We start from the raw sequence: 17,354 nt of genomic DNA, 5'->3' as shown, positions 1-17,354 counted from the left end.
TGAACATAATTGGTCAAAGAAAAAAGTGTTTTTCGATCAGAGAAATACTAACATTGCAATGGAAATGCCATATATTTTGCTTAAGATTCCAGACTAATTAAAATTCAGGGAGCGTTTTCCAATTTTTTTGCAAGTTTGTCTATAAATCTTTATATTTGTTAGATGCCACTGGATGTAATGTCATCGAGGCCCCGGAGAATCTACAACTAAAAGTTACCTTACTGTTAGCTGATAACATGTTTACATATTATATGATAGCTTTTACTGTATATACTCTACTATAAGTCAATTTCATGTATAAGTCGAGAGCAGGTTTTGGGGCCAAAATTGTGGATTTAGATATGATCCATGGATAAGTCGAGGGTAAAACAAGAGTTAAAGTACAGCACTTATATTGACCTGTGGATGTTGACTGTTTTTTTGGGGTCAATTTTTAGACTAAAATTTCTAGACTTATACATGAGTATATACATTATCTTGCCTTGTAACGAGGAGAGAAACAACCTTTCTTGTATTTTTGTGAAGCTAGTCCACATTGTACAAAAAAGACAAAAAAATGACTCATGAATTTGCTTTTTGGAACTGATGATGGAGATCACCAGAGCTACGTAAGGTTCACATAAGGTATAAGTGTTCAATGAGATTCCAGAACTGTCTCTCCTAAAAAACATTGCAACAGTAGATGGAGTTAGGCCTGTGTTCCCCATCCAATGCTATAGCACAAGTTGCTTTTTAAAGTTTCCTCAACATTAAGCAGTGCAGTCCACGAAAGCTTGCGCCAAATACAACTTGCCAGACTTTAAAGATGATACAAGTCTCTTTGAGGGCTTGTAATGTGGAACCATGTGCACAGGATGCTTGCACAATGTTCAAAATATCCGTTATCACATCTTGCTTTTGTGCATAGCCACACACACGGTCTCACATGGCCAAAACTAAACATATTAAGTTACTCAGATAACTGTATATATGTTGTTTTAAATAGTCTAACTTTGAGAAATAGAAAGATCCCCATGTGGGCAAGTGCATAAAGCTCAGGGTAGCTCAACAATTTAATTGGTGTTACTATAAAGCAACTGATATTCCCCATTCCACCTATGATCATTATTTTTATATTGTATTGATTTGTTTTGTATTGGCCACACTAAACTCCTAGTGCAAACAAGCTAAGTATAAATTTGACAATAAGCCAACTGAACAATTTATTATTCCCCTTTTCATGCTAACACATACCACCAATAATGACATGTTCGTTGTCATTTGTCCCCAGTCTGGAACCCTCCAGATATCCTTGGCTCCCACAATCTGCAGCCAACATAAGGATGGCAACAACATGGAGAAGGATGACATAATTAAGTCCTCCCAAGCCAGGTAGGTGTTTCATTATCATGGATGAATATATCCACCCTGAATTTTCAGTTACTAGCTTTCAGATTTATTTGCTAGTACTGTACTACATCTTTTCTCTCTGACAGCAAGAACTTCCACTGTGGCATGGGGCATGGCATAGTAGTACAACACATGCTACCCAATCAAAAGGTATAATATTTGGTAACTACAGATAGGATCCTGGCAGAAAACTTAGTGAGCTGTCTCCTGTCAGTGTCCACAGTACTAGACTAGATGGACTAATAGTCTGATCCTGTTCTTGTGATTTCTTTTAACATTCTCCACTGCTGTTGAAATGACAGACAAAAGTAAAAGGTGGCCCTTGCATCACATTCACAATCTGATTTCATCTGATCAACAAATCCAGTTCCATGTTATCAATATCATCACCACCTCCACCACCACCACCACCATTACTGTTGTCATCATTGTAATTGCCAATTATAGAAACTTTTTTTCCAGTACTACTCTTTCAACTAACAGGACTGGGCAGAAGGCAGACTGGGACCTACTACCTTAATTTGATAGGCAAGGGTTTCTGATTCCTGATCTAATAAGCTATAGCTAAAAAGTTTTTCCTATCCCCCCAAAATACCAAATGTTATCATGCTTTAGTTTTCTCTACATTTTAAGAGAAAAAAATTAAGAATTAAATATTTGGTCACATAATCCATTTACTTTACTGGGTCCATTCAGAAATGAGTTTTCCCATGTTCATGTAGGAGATCAATGTGGGGAAAAAACCCTGAAGGCTGCATTTTCTCTCTAAGGCAAACTGTTATGAAAAGTCTGACAAATACATTAAACAGAACACAGTCTGTTCTGAGTACATGAATGTCTTATACCAATTAAGCATGTAACAAATGGCTCAGAGTTTAACAGGCAGTTTGTGCTGTGTAAGTCTGTTTTACAAGTACATATACATATATTTTTTGGCTGTTCCGAACTTCTCCTCTGAGAAAAATGTGTAACTCCTGTGGCTTGTCAAGTACTGTTGCAGATAGTGTCCGCAAGCATTGGTCTGACTTAATAGTCAGCTGCTACTCATGGTTGCCATTTGCATGGCTCTATCAAGTCATTTTGTATATGGGAGGGAGGGAGATGTTGGTAAGAACTGCAGTGCCACAATATCTGGTGGGCCAAAAACTGCTGGTCTCTGCCCACACCTGAAATGCAAACAATTTTCACAGCACCCACTTGAGTATTTTTAAAAGCATAGGAAAAACAACAACAAAGAAACAGTACTCTACTTGAAACCTCATTTCTTCTACCTTTGTGGTTGAAGATGCCTTCCATTTCCATACTGCTTCTAGAGTGGGCAATGCAGAGAGATCCACAGGGTACCAGCCCTTCTGCAGCTGGAGACCGGTCAGTGGTTCGTACTAGGCACCAGTCAGGTTTGTCATGCGGCCGCTCCAGAACCTCCACTGTCTGGCCACGACGGATTGTCAATTCATTGCTGTTGCATGCCGTAAAATCATGGATGACCACTGTCAACTCACAGCCACCAGACAACTGTAGAGAAAGTTGAGAGGAATATCAGCACTGTATGTTTAATGTTTTTGGAGATATATATTACCTATCTTGGACAAATTTCTAACTTGATGCTAGCACTGAATAAAGAGCACACTAAACAACTGACAGCAAGGTTCAATTATCACATTACAATACAGTGTTTAATCTCTAATGCTAACTTTGCATGAGAAGTATTGCACATATGCCCTCATATGGTAAGGAAGAATTTCATCAGAAAAATCACAGAAAAGTTTATCCCCCCCCCCTCCAAATATATTACAAACTCAGACTAAACGAAGGAATATACAAACTAAAATCAGTATCACAAAATGGGTTCCCAATTAAGTTTGACAAGGCACAATACAGGAAACCATCCTGTGATTGAAATGAATGACTGGGCTGGATTTCCCTATATTTTTACTGAACTTTAAGCCAAACGTATTACTGTCAGCAAAGAAGAGGAGCCGCTTGTTGTGAAGGCGATGCTTCATTCTGGGACTCCCTTCCCTAACAATGGAGGTAATGTGGTATCTTATACCCTGGAAAGCCATAAATGTGCAGCATAATTATGATGCTATCATGCTAATTTAGCTGCTAACATCTATCACTGAATTACATTGTTTGTTACGATGCAGCCCCTTCAGCTTTTTCTGCATTTCAACACAACAGGATTCTGTGTTAACTCATTCAGCGTTAAATACAATCATATTTATTGATCACTATTATCAAATGTGGCACAAAAGATTAAAAGAGAAGAGTAAAATCTATAAACATAAAATAGATATCAATACACTACAAGGGTGAGTTAGATTAAATTTTAGCTAATGCCTACATTGTTCTCAATAAAAACCTGGCTACAGTTTCTGTGACGTGGTCTTTTGTGCTAAAGGGGAGGTATAATTTTGAGAGTCTTAAGAGTTATAGACAAGAGAAAAACTTAACTTAAACTTTCAGTTTCTTCTGAATAGGGTTGCCATGTCCCGATTCTAGGTGGGACAATCACGGGTTTCAGTCTGACGTCCTCCAGCCTGCCGCCCTTGTCCTCCAGCCCAAAGCCCTCCTCCTTGGCCTTAGGAAGCATAGCCGGACATCCCTCCCCTTCCTGGCCTTGCAACCAATTAGACAGGCTTCCGCTTCTGGGGGGGGGGGACTTCCAGTTGCAAAGGCTGCTGGGGCTTGCAGTCGCAGTGAGTTTCTACTGGCTACTACAAGCCCCAGAGGCCTTTGTGACCAGAAGTCCTGCCCCCCCAGAAGCCTCTCTGATTGGAGGAAGAGGGATATAGCAACCCTACTTCTGAACCACAATGACATTATGTTAGAATAGAGTGTCCCTAAAAATATTCCATTAAAGAGAGGTGAAGGGTAAACATCAAACCACGCAAGACCAAATGCCCTTGAGTACTTCATGAGATTCATTAATTTCTGCTTGAAACCAAAACATATTGGATGCCAAGTGATAAAGACATCCATATGAAAGCCCATCTCTTACAGAAAATTCTGTGTTTTTGGGTAGCCAGGACAATAGTGTGCCTGGTTGCATAAGAGTGAACGAAAAACATCTGCCAGGTAATCATGTAAACATAATGTACAGGTTAATCTCTCTTTTCCTTCTAACATATCATCTGATACAAATTTGGTAAGCCTGTCTGGAGAACTTTCCCATGACCACTGCCTACTAGTCTTTCTAATCCTAGTTTTGCAGAACAGGGTGTGGGGGTGTGGGAAGAGGGGGAGGTAAAAAAGAAGCCTTATGTTTCTTATAATGAAGTAAAATAAATCAGCATGGACCCAGCAAGACACAAGCAGGAATTAATCATGTCGCTCCTCTTTAGTCTCTCAAGACAACCTCCACTCAAGTTATGAGGTGCATGCTTTCAGAAACACGCTACCTTCTCACTAGTTAAATTCATCTAGGGTACCCTTCCCCAACCCCCATCTCACTTCTCTCCTGGTTATATTAGCTCTCAGCTCAGTCAAAATTATGCCAAGGGGAGGCTGGGAGGGGGCAATGAAAAGGTCTTGAGGGGTTCTTTTTTCTTTTTCTTTTTGGCAATGATTTATTTTTATGGTTCTCTGTAGACTGGAGTCAGAAACAATTGAAAACAGCTGTATGCCTGAAGCAGTCTGAGAAAATGGCCTTTTTCATTTACAGTATGAACACCAAGTGTCAAAATGTTAGACTTTTTATTTTTATTTTACATTTCTTATAAAATGTAAGAGGGGGGGAAAGCCTTATGAATGGATTATTGAAACCTGAGCTTCACCAGCCTTGACATGTAGGATGGATGTCCAATAATGTTCAGTATTTTGAAGATGTCCTTGCTCACATGGCATCTTTTAGGACTTGTTTTGGTGTGTTATTAAGAAAACAAAAGAGCAGGAAGCAATATGATATATAGGAATGAAAACATACATCCAAGTTGAGAAGAAAGGAGCCATAGAGCAGTGATAGGGTGAATAATTTACATTGGAAAAATTATACTATCTCTGCTTAAGAGAATTTCAGCCAGAAATTTGCCTGAAAAGTACCATTTCTCACTAGGAAGTTTATCACATGTAATTTTCATGCCAACCCGGGCATGGGACAGGATCAAGTTGGAACAGATTAAAACTGATTTTACTGAACACACAATTGGTGCTGTGCTGCTGCCCAGCCATCACCTTTCTCCAGCAGTGCTCTGACAGCTGATTTTGATACTACGGAAGCTTTCCGTACTACCAAAATTAGCCGCCAGAGAACTGCTGGAGGAAGGTGATGGCTGGGCAGCAGCACAGCTCCAATTATGTGTTCGGGAAAATCAGTTTTAACTCATTAGAGCCCAATTTCCTCCCATGCCTGGGTCGGCATGAAAATTACATGCGATAAACTCCTAAAAGTGTTTTCAGTGCTTCCCCTAAAACCATCTTAAAAAGAAAAATTCCTAGGACTCTGTGAAAGCCACTAGACTCTATGTGGGCACTAATGTTCCAGATTCTGCAACATAAGTGGTGGTAGTATTGTTACACACCATAACTATGTGGCATCCTATACTCTATAATTATCCAAGTATATGACATAAATCAAAATCATTACATATTAGTTAGGGTGTAAAAAGACAGAACTATATGCTTTCTTGACGTTAATATTTGCTCATTTACAGCTTCCTAAGGGAAGCAGGTATGCATGTAATTAGCCAAGTTGAAATTCTGAGGAATCCAGGTATTAATACTGGGGAAGGGAGGGGGAGTGAGTTAAGAAGTAGGTTTTTTTTTTAATCCACCTTCTGAGCAAAACTAAACCAAACACCCATTTATACTCTGTTAGATTGCAGTAGAAGCTGCAATAAGAGATACTGAGTAAAATAAATCACCAGGAAAAGGCGATTTGCTACTGAATTGCTAAAAAATACACACACAGAATCAACTCTAGTGGTAACTAAAATATGCCAACAAATATGAAAAACAAAACGAGGGCCTGGAAACTATCAATATACATCTCCAGCCACAAAAAAGGAGACACAAAAGACTGCAGCAACTATTGGACCATAGCACTAAACACCCATGCATGCAAAATTATGCTCATAATTCTGCAACATACTCCAACCATACATGGACAGAGAAATCGCCAAGGTCCAAGCAGGGTTCAGGAAAGGAAGAGGCACTAGGGGCCACATTGCAAACGTATGATGGCTAATGGAGCAAACCAAGGAAATCCAGAAGAAAATCAGCATGTGCTTCATAGACTACAGCAAAGCCTTTGACTGCATAGATCATGAAAAGCTTCAGAACACTCTTAAAGACATGGGAGTGCCACTATATTTGATTGTTGTTGTGTTTGTGTGCCTTCAAGTCATTTCTGACTCATGGCGGCCCTAAGATGAAGTTTTCATGGTAAGTGTGACTTGCCCAAAGTCACCTGGCGGTAGTCTTGATAAGAAATCTGTACTTAGGACAAGGGGCTACAGCTATATCAGAATACCAAGAAACAGAATGGTTACCAATTGGAAAAGGGATCAGGCAAAGCTGTATCCTATTACCCTACCTGTTCAATTTGTACTTAGAAAATATCATTCAGAGAACAGGTCTGAACTCAGAAGGAGGAGGAGTAAAGATAAGAAGAAGGAACATCAACAATCTAAGATGTGTGGATGACACCATACTACTACTGGAAAGCATCAGAGACTTGGAACATTTATTAAGGAAGGTCAAAGAAGAACGTGCAAAGGCAGGCTTATTGCAGAATATAAAGAAAACAAAAATAATTACCATGGAGGAGCTACATAAATTTAACTTAGATAATGAGGTAACTGAAATAGTATAAAAGTTTCCACAACTTGGATCAAACATTGACCAGAAAGAAGACTGCAGTTATGAATCCAGAAGAAGACTAGGAATGGGAAGGGCAGTCATGTGAGAACTACCAGTAGATAAGATCCTAAAGTGTAAAAATAGACAACTGAGCACAAAACTTAGAATTGTCCAAGTCATTATATTCCTAATCACCATGTATGGATGTGAGAGCTGGCCAGTGAAGAAATCTGACAGTCAGAAAATGAACTCATTTGAGATGTGGTGCTGGAGAAGAGTGCTGAGGATACCATGAAGAGCCAAAAAGATAAATAAATGAGTTCTTGAACAAATTAAACCTGAACTCTCCCTGGAAACCAAGATGAGATAACTAAAGCTGTTGTAATTTCGTCACATCATGAGAAGGCATTACTTGCTAGTAAAGGAAATAATGCTAGGGAAGGTGGAAGGCAGTCGAAAGAGAGGAAAAGCACACACCAGATGGATGGATTCAATCAAGGATGCCACAGGCCTAAATCTACAGGACCAAAGGAGAGCAGTGAAGGACGGGGAGTCTTGAAGATGTCTCATCCGCAGGGTCACCATGGTTGTCATTTTTCAGAAATGACACAGTAATTCCCAAGCAACTGCATCCAAGTGATCAGCATCATAAAGATGAAAGCTTATCTCACACAGTGCATCATATGTAAAGAGAACTTAAAGCACCTTGGAGAGTAACTGAAGGAAATAAGTTGGCAGCATGGGCGTTTGTAGACTTGTCTACGAATGCTCATGCTGCCAATTTCTTTCAGTTAGTTTCAAAGGTGCTGTAAGATCTCTCTACATACTGATTCCATAGATTAACACAGCTATATCTACCACAATGCATCATAAAGCACATTAACTTAGCTAACAGCTATTTGGGAGGGAGGATGGAACTGGAAATTTGTTCATTTATCTGAGGACAGAGAAATAAGGGCTTGAGAGATCCTTACCCAAAAACATAAATCTGTCTACAACTATCTGAAAGTATACCTCACAGAACACAGTAGGTTTACTTCTGAGTGACACATAAAGAACTACACTGGAAAATATTTCAAGTCAAGGATTCCAGGTGAGACAATGCTGTGTTCAGGAAGACTGTGAGCCTCTGTATCTATCCATTTAACAGTCCCTTTCCATTCTCTTTCTTTGCCCACTGTCTGACTACATGAGGACTACATTAACCTTGGCTGCAGATGGCAGAAGAACCCTTTCTCATGGGGCAACTTCCCACAGACATATGTGGGAGCTACTCCTATAGTTAGCAATAAATGTGAAATGAGGGGGCTTCAGATGCGTGTTTTTGACAAATCTAGCATCTTTAGTTACCTTCTGAAAGATACTTTGGGCCCTTTCTCCCTGCACAATTAGAGCAAAGATTCCACTTTAACTACCATGGTGATGTCCTATGGAATTCTAAGATTTGCAGTTTGTGGGTATTTAGAATTCTCAACCAGAGAGCTCTATTGCCTCATCAAACTACAAACCCCAGGATTCCACAGGATGCAGTTAAAGTGGAAGCAGTTAATGCCACCATTAAGTAGTGTGTAAGGGCCCTTGGTCTTGTGTGTGTATAGCTGTATGTGTTCATACTGGAGAAGAGGATTACAATATACTGTGTAATCACTCTTTCCCTGATTCTTTTTAGCAGCTAGGCGGGAAAAAAAAATCTAGCTAGGCTAGTGATATTCTTGACAACTGTTTCTGTTGGTGACATTTTCTGTTTATGACATTTCTATTCGACCAGTCCAGCAAGCCTGTAGTCTAGGTTTTATTTTTGATTCTTCTCTGTCATGTATCCCCCAGATCCAGACCACAGCTAAGGCATGTAGATTCTTTTTATACAATATTGCCAAAATCTGACTATTTCTCTCTGCCTCTACTGCCAAGATTCTGGTCCATGCCCTAGTGGTATCACGACTTGATTTCTGTAACATCCTCCTGGCTGGGCTTCCTCTTTCCCACCTCTGTCCTTTAATTTCTGTCCAGCATTCAGCTGCAGGCATTATTACATCCACTCACCACTCTGACCATATCTCTCCTTTGTTGTCATCCCTTCACTAGCTCCCTTTCCCTTTCTGTATTCAGTATATGCCTCTGTTGTTGACTTTTAAAGTCCTCAATGGGCTGGCCCCTCTTTATTTATCAGACCTTCTTTCTCCTCACCTTCCCGCTCGGGCCCTCCATTCTGGTAGTCAAAGTCTGCTGTCTCAACCCAGGATTTTCTCTGCCCTGTCCCGGATTCGTCCCTTTTCACTTGTTGCCCTTCACTCCTGGAACCTCCTTCCCACACGAGCTACACGGGTCATCACTTCTTTAACCAGTTTCAAAACTGAGTTGAAGACAATCCTGTTCAGAGAAGCGTTCCCAGGCATTGTGTGACTATTATTTGCTATTTGACGTTTTTAATTTGTTGTTTGTTGAACCCTTTCCTGTATTGTTATGTATTATTTATATGTATTATGGTATTATTTCTTAGATTGTACACCATGGGCAGGTTTACTCTTATCTATCTTATTGTTTGTATGTACAGCACTGTGCAAATCTATAGCGCTATATAAATAAAGCATAACAACAACAACAACAACAACAACAACAACTTGCTACCTTTCTCTGCCTTCTCTCCCTCTCGCACTCAATGGACCAAATAATAACCAGGACAGTTTAAAAAAAAATTACACTAGGGAAATTCTTGTGCATCGTAGGCTGCTACTGCATCTCAATTCCTACAAGTTGTCAATTTACTCAGAGCAAATGCTGAACCAGCCTTCTAAAAAAAATTAAGCCTCTACTATTTGCGAGAGTTGGACAGTGAAGAAAGCAGATAAAGAGGAAAATCAACTCATCTGAGATTTGGTGCTGAAGAGTACTGAGGACACAGTGGACAGCTGAAAAGACAAACAAATGGGCCCTAGAGTAGATAAAACCAGAAATTTCCCAATATGTTCAAACTGAGGCCGTTGTACATCATTTGGCTACATCATGAGAAGGCAGGACAATAATTCTAGATCAGGTAAAGGGCAGCAGAAAGAGAAGGAGACCATATGTCAGATTGATAGACTCAATCAGGGAGGTCACAGGCTTGAAATTACAGGACCTAAGCAGAACAGTAGAGGACAGGAGAAGATGTCTCATCCACAGGGTTGTCATGAGTCAGGGATTACTCAAGGGCAGTTAAGAACAACAACTTCATTATGGTAAGAAGGCCAAGGTCTTGACCATGCTATTCTGGCCCTAAAATGAAAAAAAATCTTTTGGGGAAATTTTAGTACCTGCTAATAGAATTTAATAACATTATATTAATTTTCCAAGTACACACACAAACACTCTTTCTCCAAAATGTGACTTTTCCTTTTCTTATTAACATATAATGGCTGGTACTCAGGTTGGGACATCTGCACACATATGTGTCTCTTATGTGTGTGGATGTGCTTTTTTGGGTGTTGTGGGAGTTGGTATTCCTGTCCTCTCTGTGCAGCACTTGAAGTCATCTTCCTGATTACTTTAGAGTCCTGAAGCTACTTCATGCGGACATTCCATGCTTCAATGTGAACAGGCACGACTGGAGAAGCGTCTGGAAATCCACCCTAAACCACACAACAATTTCAGATGTGCTAAGACCTCTGGAGAATCCACATGGATCTCAGTGCTGATGCCATTGACATGTGTCTGGCTATGGGGGCTGTGTGTGTGTGTGTTAGCCAGCCTGCTCATGGTGAAACATGGAATGCTTGTGCAAGGTGACTTCTGAGCTTTAAAGTCAACAGTATATGGGTCCGCACAGTGTAAAATTTGCACAGATTTTTACACTATGTTCAGATGTTGAACTGAGCCCACTTTTTGTTGAATTAAAGTACTTTTGGGGATCCCCCTCCCCTGGTAATAGTATGCCTAGCCTAATCTAGTTCTGCAGCAAATGCTCTTGCATTCTTCTCCATAAAGCCTTAAAATCAGAATTATGAAGCAATATATACTGCTTTCCTATTCATATACGGATTCCTCCACCAGATCAAAAGACTTATAGACTCCTTCCATAGGGTTGGAAGGGGTCACCTAGAGCAAGCCCCATGCAGAAATAAATACGTAAGGGAAGAGTGATCATGGGCACCTCTTTTGTTGCACCTCAGCCCCTCTGCTCCTGCTCCCAACATGAGTTGCTAAGAAAGGCCTGAGGTAAAAGGCTGCTTTACCATGGGTAGGTTGCCTGTACAATTCAGAACTTTCATCATGACTATGATCAAGCACAAGTTTTATTTCACATGTGGACATTTTGTCAAGGAAAATCACTACCATGACTGTTTTTTTCTGAACATGTTTTTTTCTGAGAGGTGTGTGTGTGTACCTCAAAAGAGCTTTAGCTGTGCCACAAAGAGGTACAACTTATTCAAATATCCTGCATATACATTAGTGCATACGCACTGCTTTTCTAAGAAGCTAATCGGCTTCAGTTACCCTTTACATGCTCTTCACTGTTTACCTGAACTGACACTAAAGCTTAAAGTGAGATCTAAGCCCCCTTTTATTGCTTTGCCTCTCAAATTTATTAGTACAAAACAGTCACATAACTACTTTAAAGGACTTACAAGGGTATATGTAAAACAGTTGAGAAAACCTCTATACAACACAGTGCCCTGCTAGTTAAAAAAAAAAAAAAGCTTTCTGGGGACAAAGCTGTATTCATCATTCTTAAGCACATACAGAACACCTGTATGGTTCTCTATAAAATGCCATGTTTTTCCTGAAGGTCCTCAATTTTTCTTTTCACAGCACCCTCTACTGGGCCTATAATCAATTTTTTTAATATAAAAAAGCCATTATCTACACAGAGCTAATATTATATGTTTCACATCAGTGATCTCAGAAAAATCTCACCATCTCTGGTTCGCTGTGATGATGCCAGATCAGGCAACTATGAGGTAGTTGTTATACTGTGAAGTACAGAGGACAGATCTGCTGCTGTGAATTCCCTGCAGCAACATTTTTCTCTGAAAAACCACAGGAATTTTGGCAGAGAGTCCTATCAGTGACACAATCATGGAAAGTAGCTAGGCTTGGAGCCATTTCTCTGTGTTGGGAATTTGCCCCAAAGGATACAGTTAGGGTACTAGGGAGGAATAGGGAATTGAATATCATAACTCAACCAGAAAGAACAAAAATCTTGATTTTAAGTAATGTACAGTTTTGCTTTATGTTGTTATAATTCTAAAAAATAAAATACATATTTTGATAAAAATAATTTAAAATAAAAACACATTATTTCAATATTCAATTTCAGTTAATTCAATTTTCAATACTTTTGTACTAATCAGTCAAATACTGGAAAGCAGGAGGAGGTTTATTTCTTGCTGAGCAATTGGCAGAACGAGTTGGACCCAGTAATAAAATGTTAAGTTCTTCCTTCCCAAGTGGGGAAGCTATGTGGAGTATGAACAACCTTCCAAAGGAACATTTCAGAGGTTCTGAGTAGTGGTGGCTTAGATCTACTGTCAACTGATCCTCCTTTATCACCTGAAGCTGCTAAGAGTATGAAAACCTCTTCACCTGGGAAGGAACTGATGTACGTGTGTTCCCTTCCTACTACTTCCCAACTACCATACAGGCACACACATGCACAGTTTTCATTGGTATGAGAAAATCAACTGCCCCACTTACATTTCTTTTCTGTATCTACAAATCTTGGCGTTCTCTTGAGCATGCAGAGATTTCACCCCTGTGTTAGAGTAGTGTATTTTGGCTACATAAATATATGCATTCACTGCAGAAGCACAAGAGGGAATGACAGCGCCAGCATGTTTTTCCTTATACATGTCTGAGTAAAATGACTTGAGATTTGTCTGCTTTTAAAAAGCCTTTAATATTTCCAAAGGAAGCTGTGACCATGCAAACTCTAGTGATTGCATTGTTGGAAATGCCTAGGTGCTTTGATTACATACACATTTAAGCCCCAAGAAGACAGACATTCTGTTCCATTATCTCTATCATTTCTCAGAAGCTAAAAGTATGAGTAGGTATAGTATTTTATAGACAGGTACAAGATCACAGGAAATTTTCTTGGAAAATAAAATGATTTTTTGAAGCTTTTTATGCTTGGAGTGAGAATAGAAGACAGAAGAGGGTGACACAATCAGTGTAGATCCAGTACAACCTGGTTGATCTATTCCACAATAAATATGCTCTATGACATAAGTGCTAATCACTTTTAAAGTTATAACACCTATTTTTGGTTCACTTCCATTATGTGGGTGATACTTGATGGAACTGAAAGGTAAGAGATTTTGCCCCTTTAGGTCTCTTTACGAATCCACATACCATTGATTCTAGAAGATGATGTTACAACTACCCTTTTCAATTGTATCTGGCAAATTAATGGTTTTATAGCTAATTACTAACACTGATACATATTTTAAGAAGAAAAGGCAAATTTCAAGTAACATGTACTCCAAATAATGCGTCTGTGAAAGCTTCACATATGAGCATTGTTACAGACAAGCTGAAGGAAATAAAACCATTAACTAGAGATACTTAGGAATTTATCTGTTGGATAATATAGTGTAGACATGTGTTATACAAAGAACTTTATCAGAACTTGAAACAAACAAGGAACATAGTAACCTGTATCAAGTTATCTTTCCCCCCAATTTTATTGTTTAAAAATGATACAAACAAAACAATACCTGTATCAAGTTACCTTTTAAAAATTTCCTTCTTTTTGGTAATAAATCCGTAACAAGAAATGGAAATGAAGGTAGGGCTTTTAGGTGGGTGAAGGAGACGCGTAACAGTAACTATTTTTAAAAGGACATTTTTGAGGGTTTTAAAAGCCATTTTCAATTGAATTTTTCATGTTTTATATAATTCTCCAGGTTCCCAACTAACATACTGCAAAAGTAACAAGTTGCAGTGTCAATGGCAATTAATCAAAAGGAGGACCCGTTGCAAGAAGTTATATAAAAAATTAAAAAGTAACTTTCCAGGGTCTAAGCTGCACAGAAACAACCTGCAAGATCTATTAAAAAGAAGCTACTGTAATATCTTGAAGAGGTCATTATGCTAGCCCAAAAAATGATCTGAGGACATCTTATATGGTTTGACTGCTGAACGTAAGGGGACCTGTCCATGATTAGGATTAAAGGACCATGTGGGAACCATTTGTATGCTGTTCTGCATTCCTTAATGGAAGAGAAGGATATGAACAAATAAAAGGAAACACGAGATTCAATTCTTAGATGAAAGAAATTCAGATTTAACCTCCGTGAGATGGGATCACTAAGGTAACATTTCAACCCTATGGTAGAAAAATAAGGGTGATTCTCATATATGAAGAGGTAATACCAATAATTCTTAATGAACAACTTTTCACCAAAAAGTCAATTTCTTTTTTGTCTTACCTTATCACTATCTAGTGTATTCTGTGAGGTTCGAGATGCAATTGAAATAGTATCCGGCTGACTACTGCCATCTCCTTGACTATCCAGGTCTTCTCCATCTCTAGAATCATAAGAAATTAGGAGTCAATAGCTGGAAAAATGTTGTAATTTAAGAAGATGTTAATGCTCATTTTGTGGAAGAAACAAACTAATATAATAACCTGCTATACGTAACCTAAGAAAAAGAAAGCAGACTTCCTTATAGTAGTTATACTGTTGGTTTCTGGCTTGATGATGATTAGCATAGCATAGATCATGCATAAATAATCAGAATCGTGGAAGCTCACTGGGAAGCAGTGAAGATGCAGCAAAAAGTAGATATTTCATTACATTGTCCACTTGGCAAATTTCCATATTGATCATGCTCATGTATGAATAATCATATAGAAATAGATCCCTGTTAATCTGGGAATTTTGCACATTTCCTGTATCACTCACAATACATCAATGAAAGGTACAGATACTTTAATCTTATTAAATGTGTGCTTTCAGAAATTTCAACACCAGTCCATCACAGAACACTTAGGGAACCAGCTACCTGATGACCTAAAGTTCCCAATAAGATATATTTGTATACAAGACAAAACAACTTGAGTGAAGTGTGATCATATCTTTGGATTCTGATCCAGTAACTTTCAGAACAAGGCTGAGGCTGCATCCATACTGCAGAAAAAATCCAGGTTGACACCAGTTTAACTGCCATGGCTCAATACTATGGATCAGCTTTTTGAGACATTCAGCATTAAACCATGGCAGTTAAAATGATTTCAACCTGGATTATTGCTGCAGTGTGGATGCAGCCTTAGAGAATGCAACTGTGTAAAGCAGAGATTCCCAACCTTTTTGACTCACAGAGCCCTTATTTCTGTGGTGGAGCTCCTAAGAGGCGTACCCTATGTCTTACAAGTTAATGGTGTTTAGGAGTATATATAAGAATATATTCTTATTTTTTAATTTCATTCAATTTTTATTTCTTTCATTTTCCTGGAGCAGCCGTGGAGCACCTGGGAAGTGCACGCAGAGCCCTAAAATCTCCTTGGAGCATAGGTTGGGAATCCCTGCTGTAAAGCATCTGCTAAAGATTTGCTTTGTGTAATTAGACCTAAACTTGAACTATTCATACATGTTACTATGACCTAACCTTGCAACATCAAAATTTAACTGTAGCATCTTGTTTTCCAAAGTGAATACAACCACACAAAGCTAAGAAGGATCTCATGAGTGACTGGTTGGACATTTCTATCTTTTCATTCTTTGCACTTGACTAGGACTCTACTAACCTTCTTCCCTTCTGTTTTGCCGTTGGTGCAGTTTTGGGAATGTGAATTGGCTCTTTTAAAGCTCCTTTGAGATGAATTGTTCTTTCTTGTATCACCTCTCTGATGTGCTTGATCCAATCTTGTTTGTTCTCAATACTGGAAGCCTTTAAGATAAAATAATGGCAGTAAAGTCCACTGGTCAACTCCATGAATGAAGCCAATCTGACTGTTCTCATTTATAGGATTATATTTGTGGTTTACATTTATGAAGCTTATTTATTTCTGCTATAAATTATGGTTAAAAAATGAAGGGGAGATTCTATTTCATGTACTGTTATGTGATTTGATTACACAGAAATGTCCTGACACCCAGAGGGCAAATCAGGAACCTACAGGCCTAACATTATAGAATCATAGAGTTGGAAGAGACCACAAGGGCCATCCAGTACAACCCCCTGCAATGCAGGAACTCCCAATCAAAGCATCCCCAACAGATGGCCATACAACTTCTGTTTGAAGACCTCCAAGGAAGGAGACTCTACCATTCTCTGAGGGAGTTTATTCCACTGTTGAACAGCCCTTACTGTCAGGAAGTTCCTCCTAATGTTGAGGTGGAATCTCCTTAGGACTGGAGCATGGCTTTGGTACAGCTTCCGACCTCTTAGGACGTGTGCATCATTTAAACAGCATACCTCCAAAGTAACCCAAAGCAGCTTTATTTTGGCCTGTCTATTCGTGTCCATAGATTCACCCATAGAAGCATTCAGCTATCATCTTGTACAAATCAACTAATATGATCGAATAGCCAGAGTAGCCAAGTCACAGAAAACACCCATATACTAGTTATTGTAATGTAATTTGAATTCTATTCCTGCAGTCTAGTATTGGTGATACATTAATGCAGTGGAATTTCTGTTGCTCATCATGGGAAGGGAGAGACTCATGCACATTGGAATGTGTTACAAGTAATGATGCCACTCATGAGTTATTGTGGGGGTGAATGTGAGCAGCCGCTCTGATAGCCTTTAGGGCTGAAGGGTGGGATATAAATACAATAAATAAATAAATAACATCATTTCTTTTGCAAGTCATGTAATGGCTGCTAAAATCATTGATCCTTTTGGAAGAATTTAATGCTTGCTTGAAACATGAGGGAGGGAATGTTTCTGCTAATTTAATCTATATGAAGTGGCTGGACATATTTTCCCCTAGTTTTTATTTTTTAAAATAAGTGTCCCAAACTAGGCCAAGATGCTGTCCACTACCAGTTGTACTTACTGGAGTGGGCAGCACTTCATGACAGAATCTGATATACTTGTTCTAGCCTCTGACACAGATGCATTTAGCCATATGTCCATCCAAACAGTCAACTCACATCGTACCACCAAGGTCAGTGAAACCTACTGTATATACTCATCTTTAAGTCAATCTCTTGTATAAGTCAAGGGCAGATTTT

General features: G+C 39.0%; 1 protein-coding gene across 2 annotated transcripts in view; it reads right to left on the bottom strand.

Annotated features, from left to right (window-relative positions):
* The window catches only part of TRIO (trio Rho guanine nucleotide exchange factor), a 289,861-nt gene that overhangs the window by 65,573 nt on the left and 206,934 nt on the right, over window positions 1–17,354 (bottom strand). For both annotated transcript variants that reach the window (XM_089516462.1, XM_089516461.1), the window contains exons 32-34: window positions 15,920–16,062; window positions 14,601–14,700; window positions 2,661–2,904 (exon numbers count right to left, since the gene is read on the bottom strand). In XM_089516462.1, coding sequence (XP_089372588.1) covers window positions 2,661–2,904; window positions 14,601–14,700; window positions 15,920–16,062 — 487 coding nt within the window. The remainder of the gene's footprint in view (window positions 1–2,660; window positions 2,905–14,600; window positions 14,701–15,919; window positions 16,063–17,354) is intronic.

This window comes from Sceloporus occidentalis, unplaced genomic scaffold (assembly GCF_023333645.1).
Source record: "Sceloporus occidentalis isolate IW3139 unplaced genomic scaffold, rSceOcc1.0.p SCAF_3, whole genome shotgun sequence".
NCBI lineage: Eukaryota > Metazoa > Chordata > Lepidosauria > Squamata > Phrynosomatidae > Sceloporus > Sceloporus occidentalis.
This window is presented reverse-complemented; position numbering and strand designations above follow the sequence as displayed.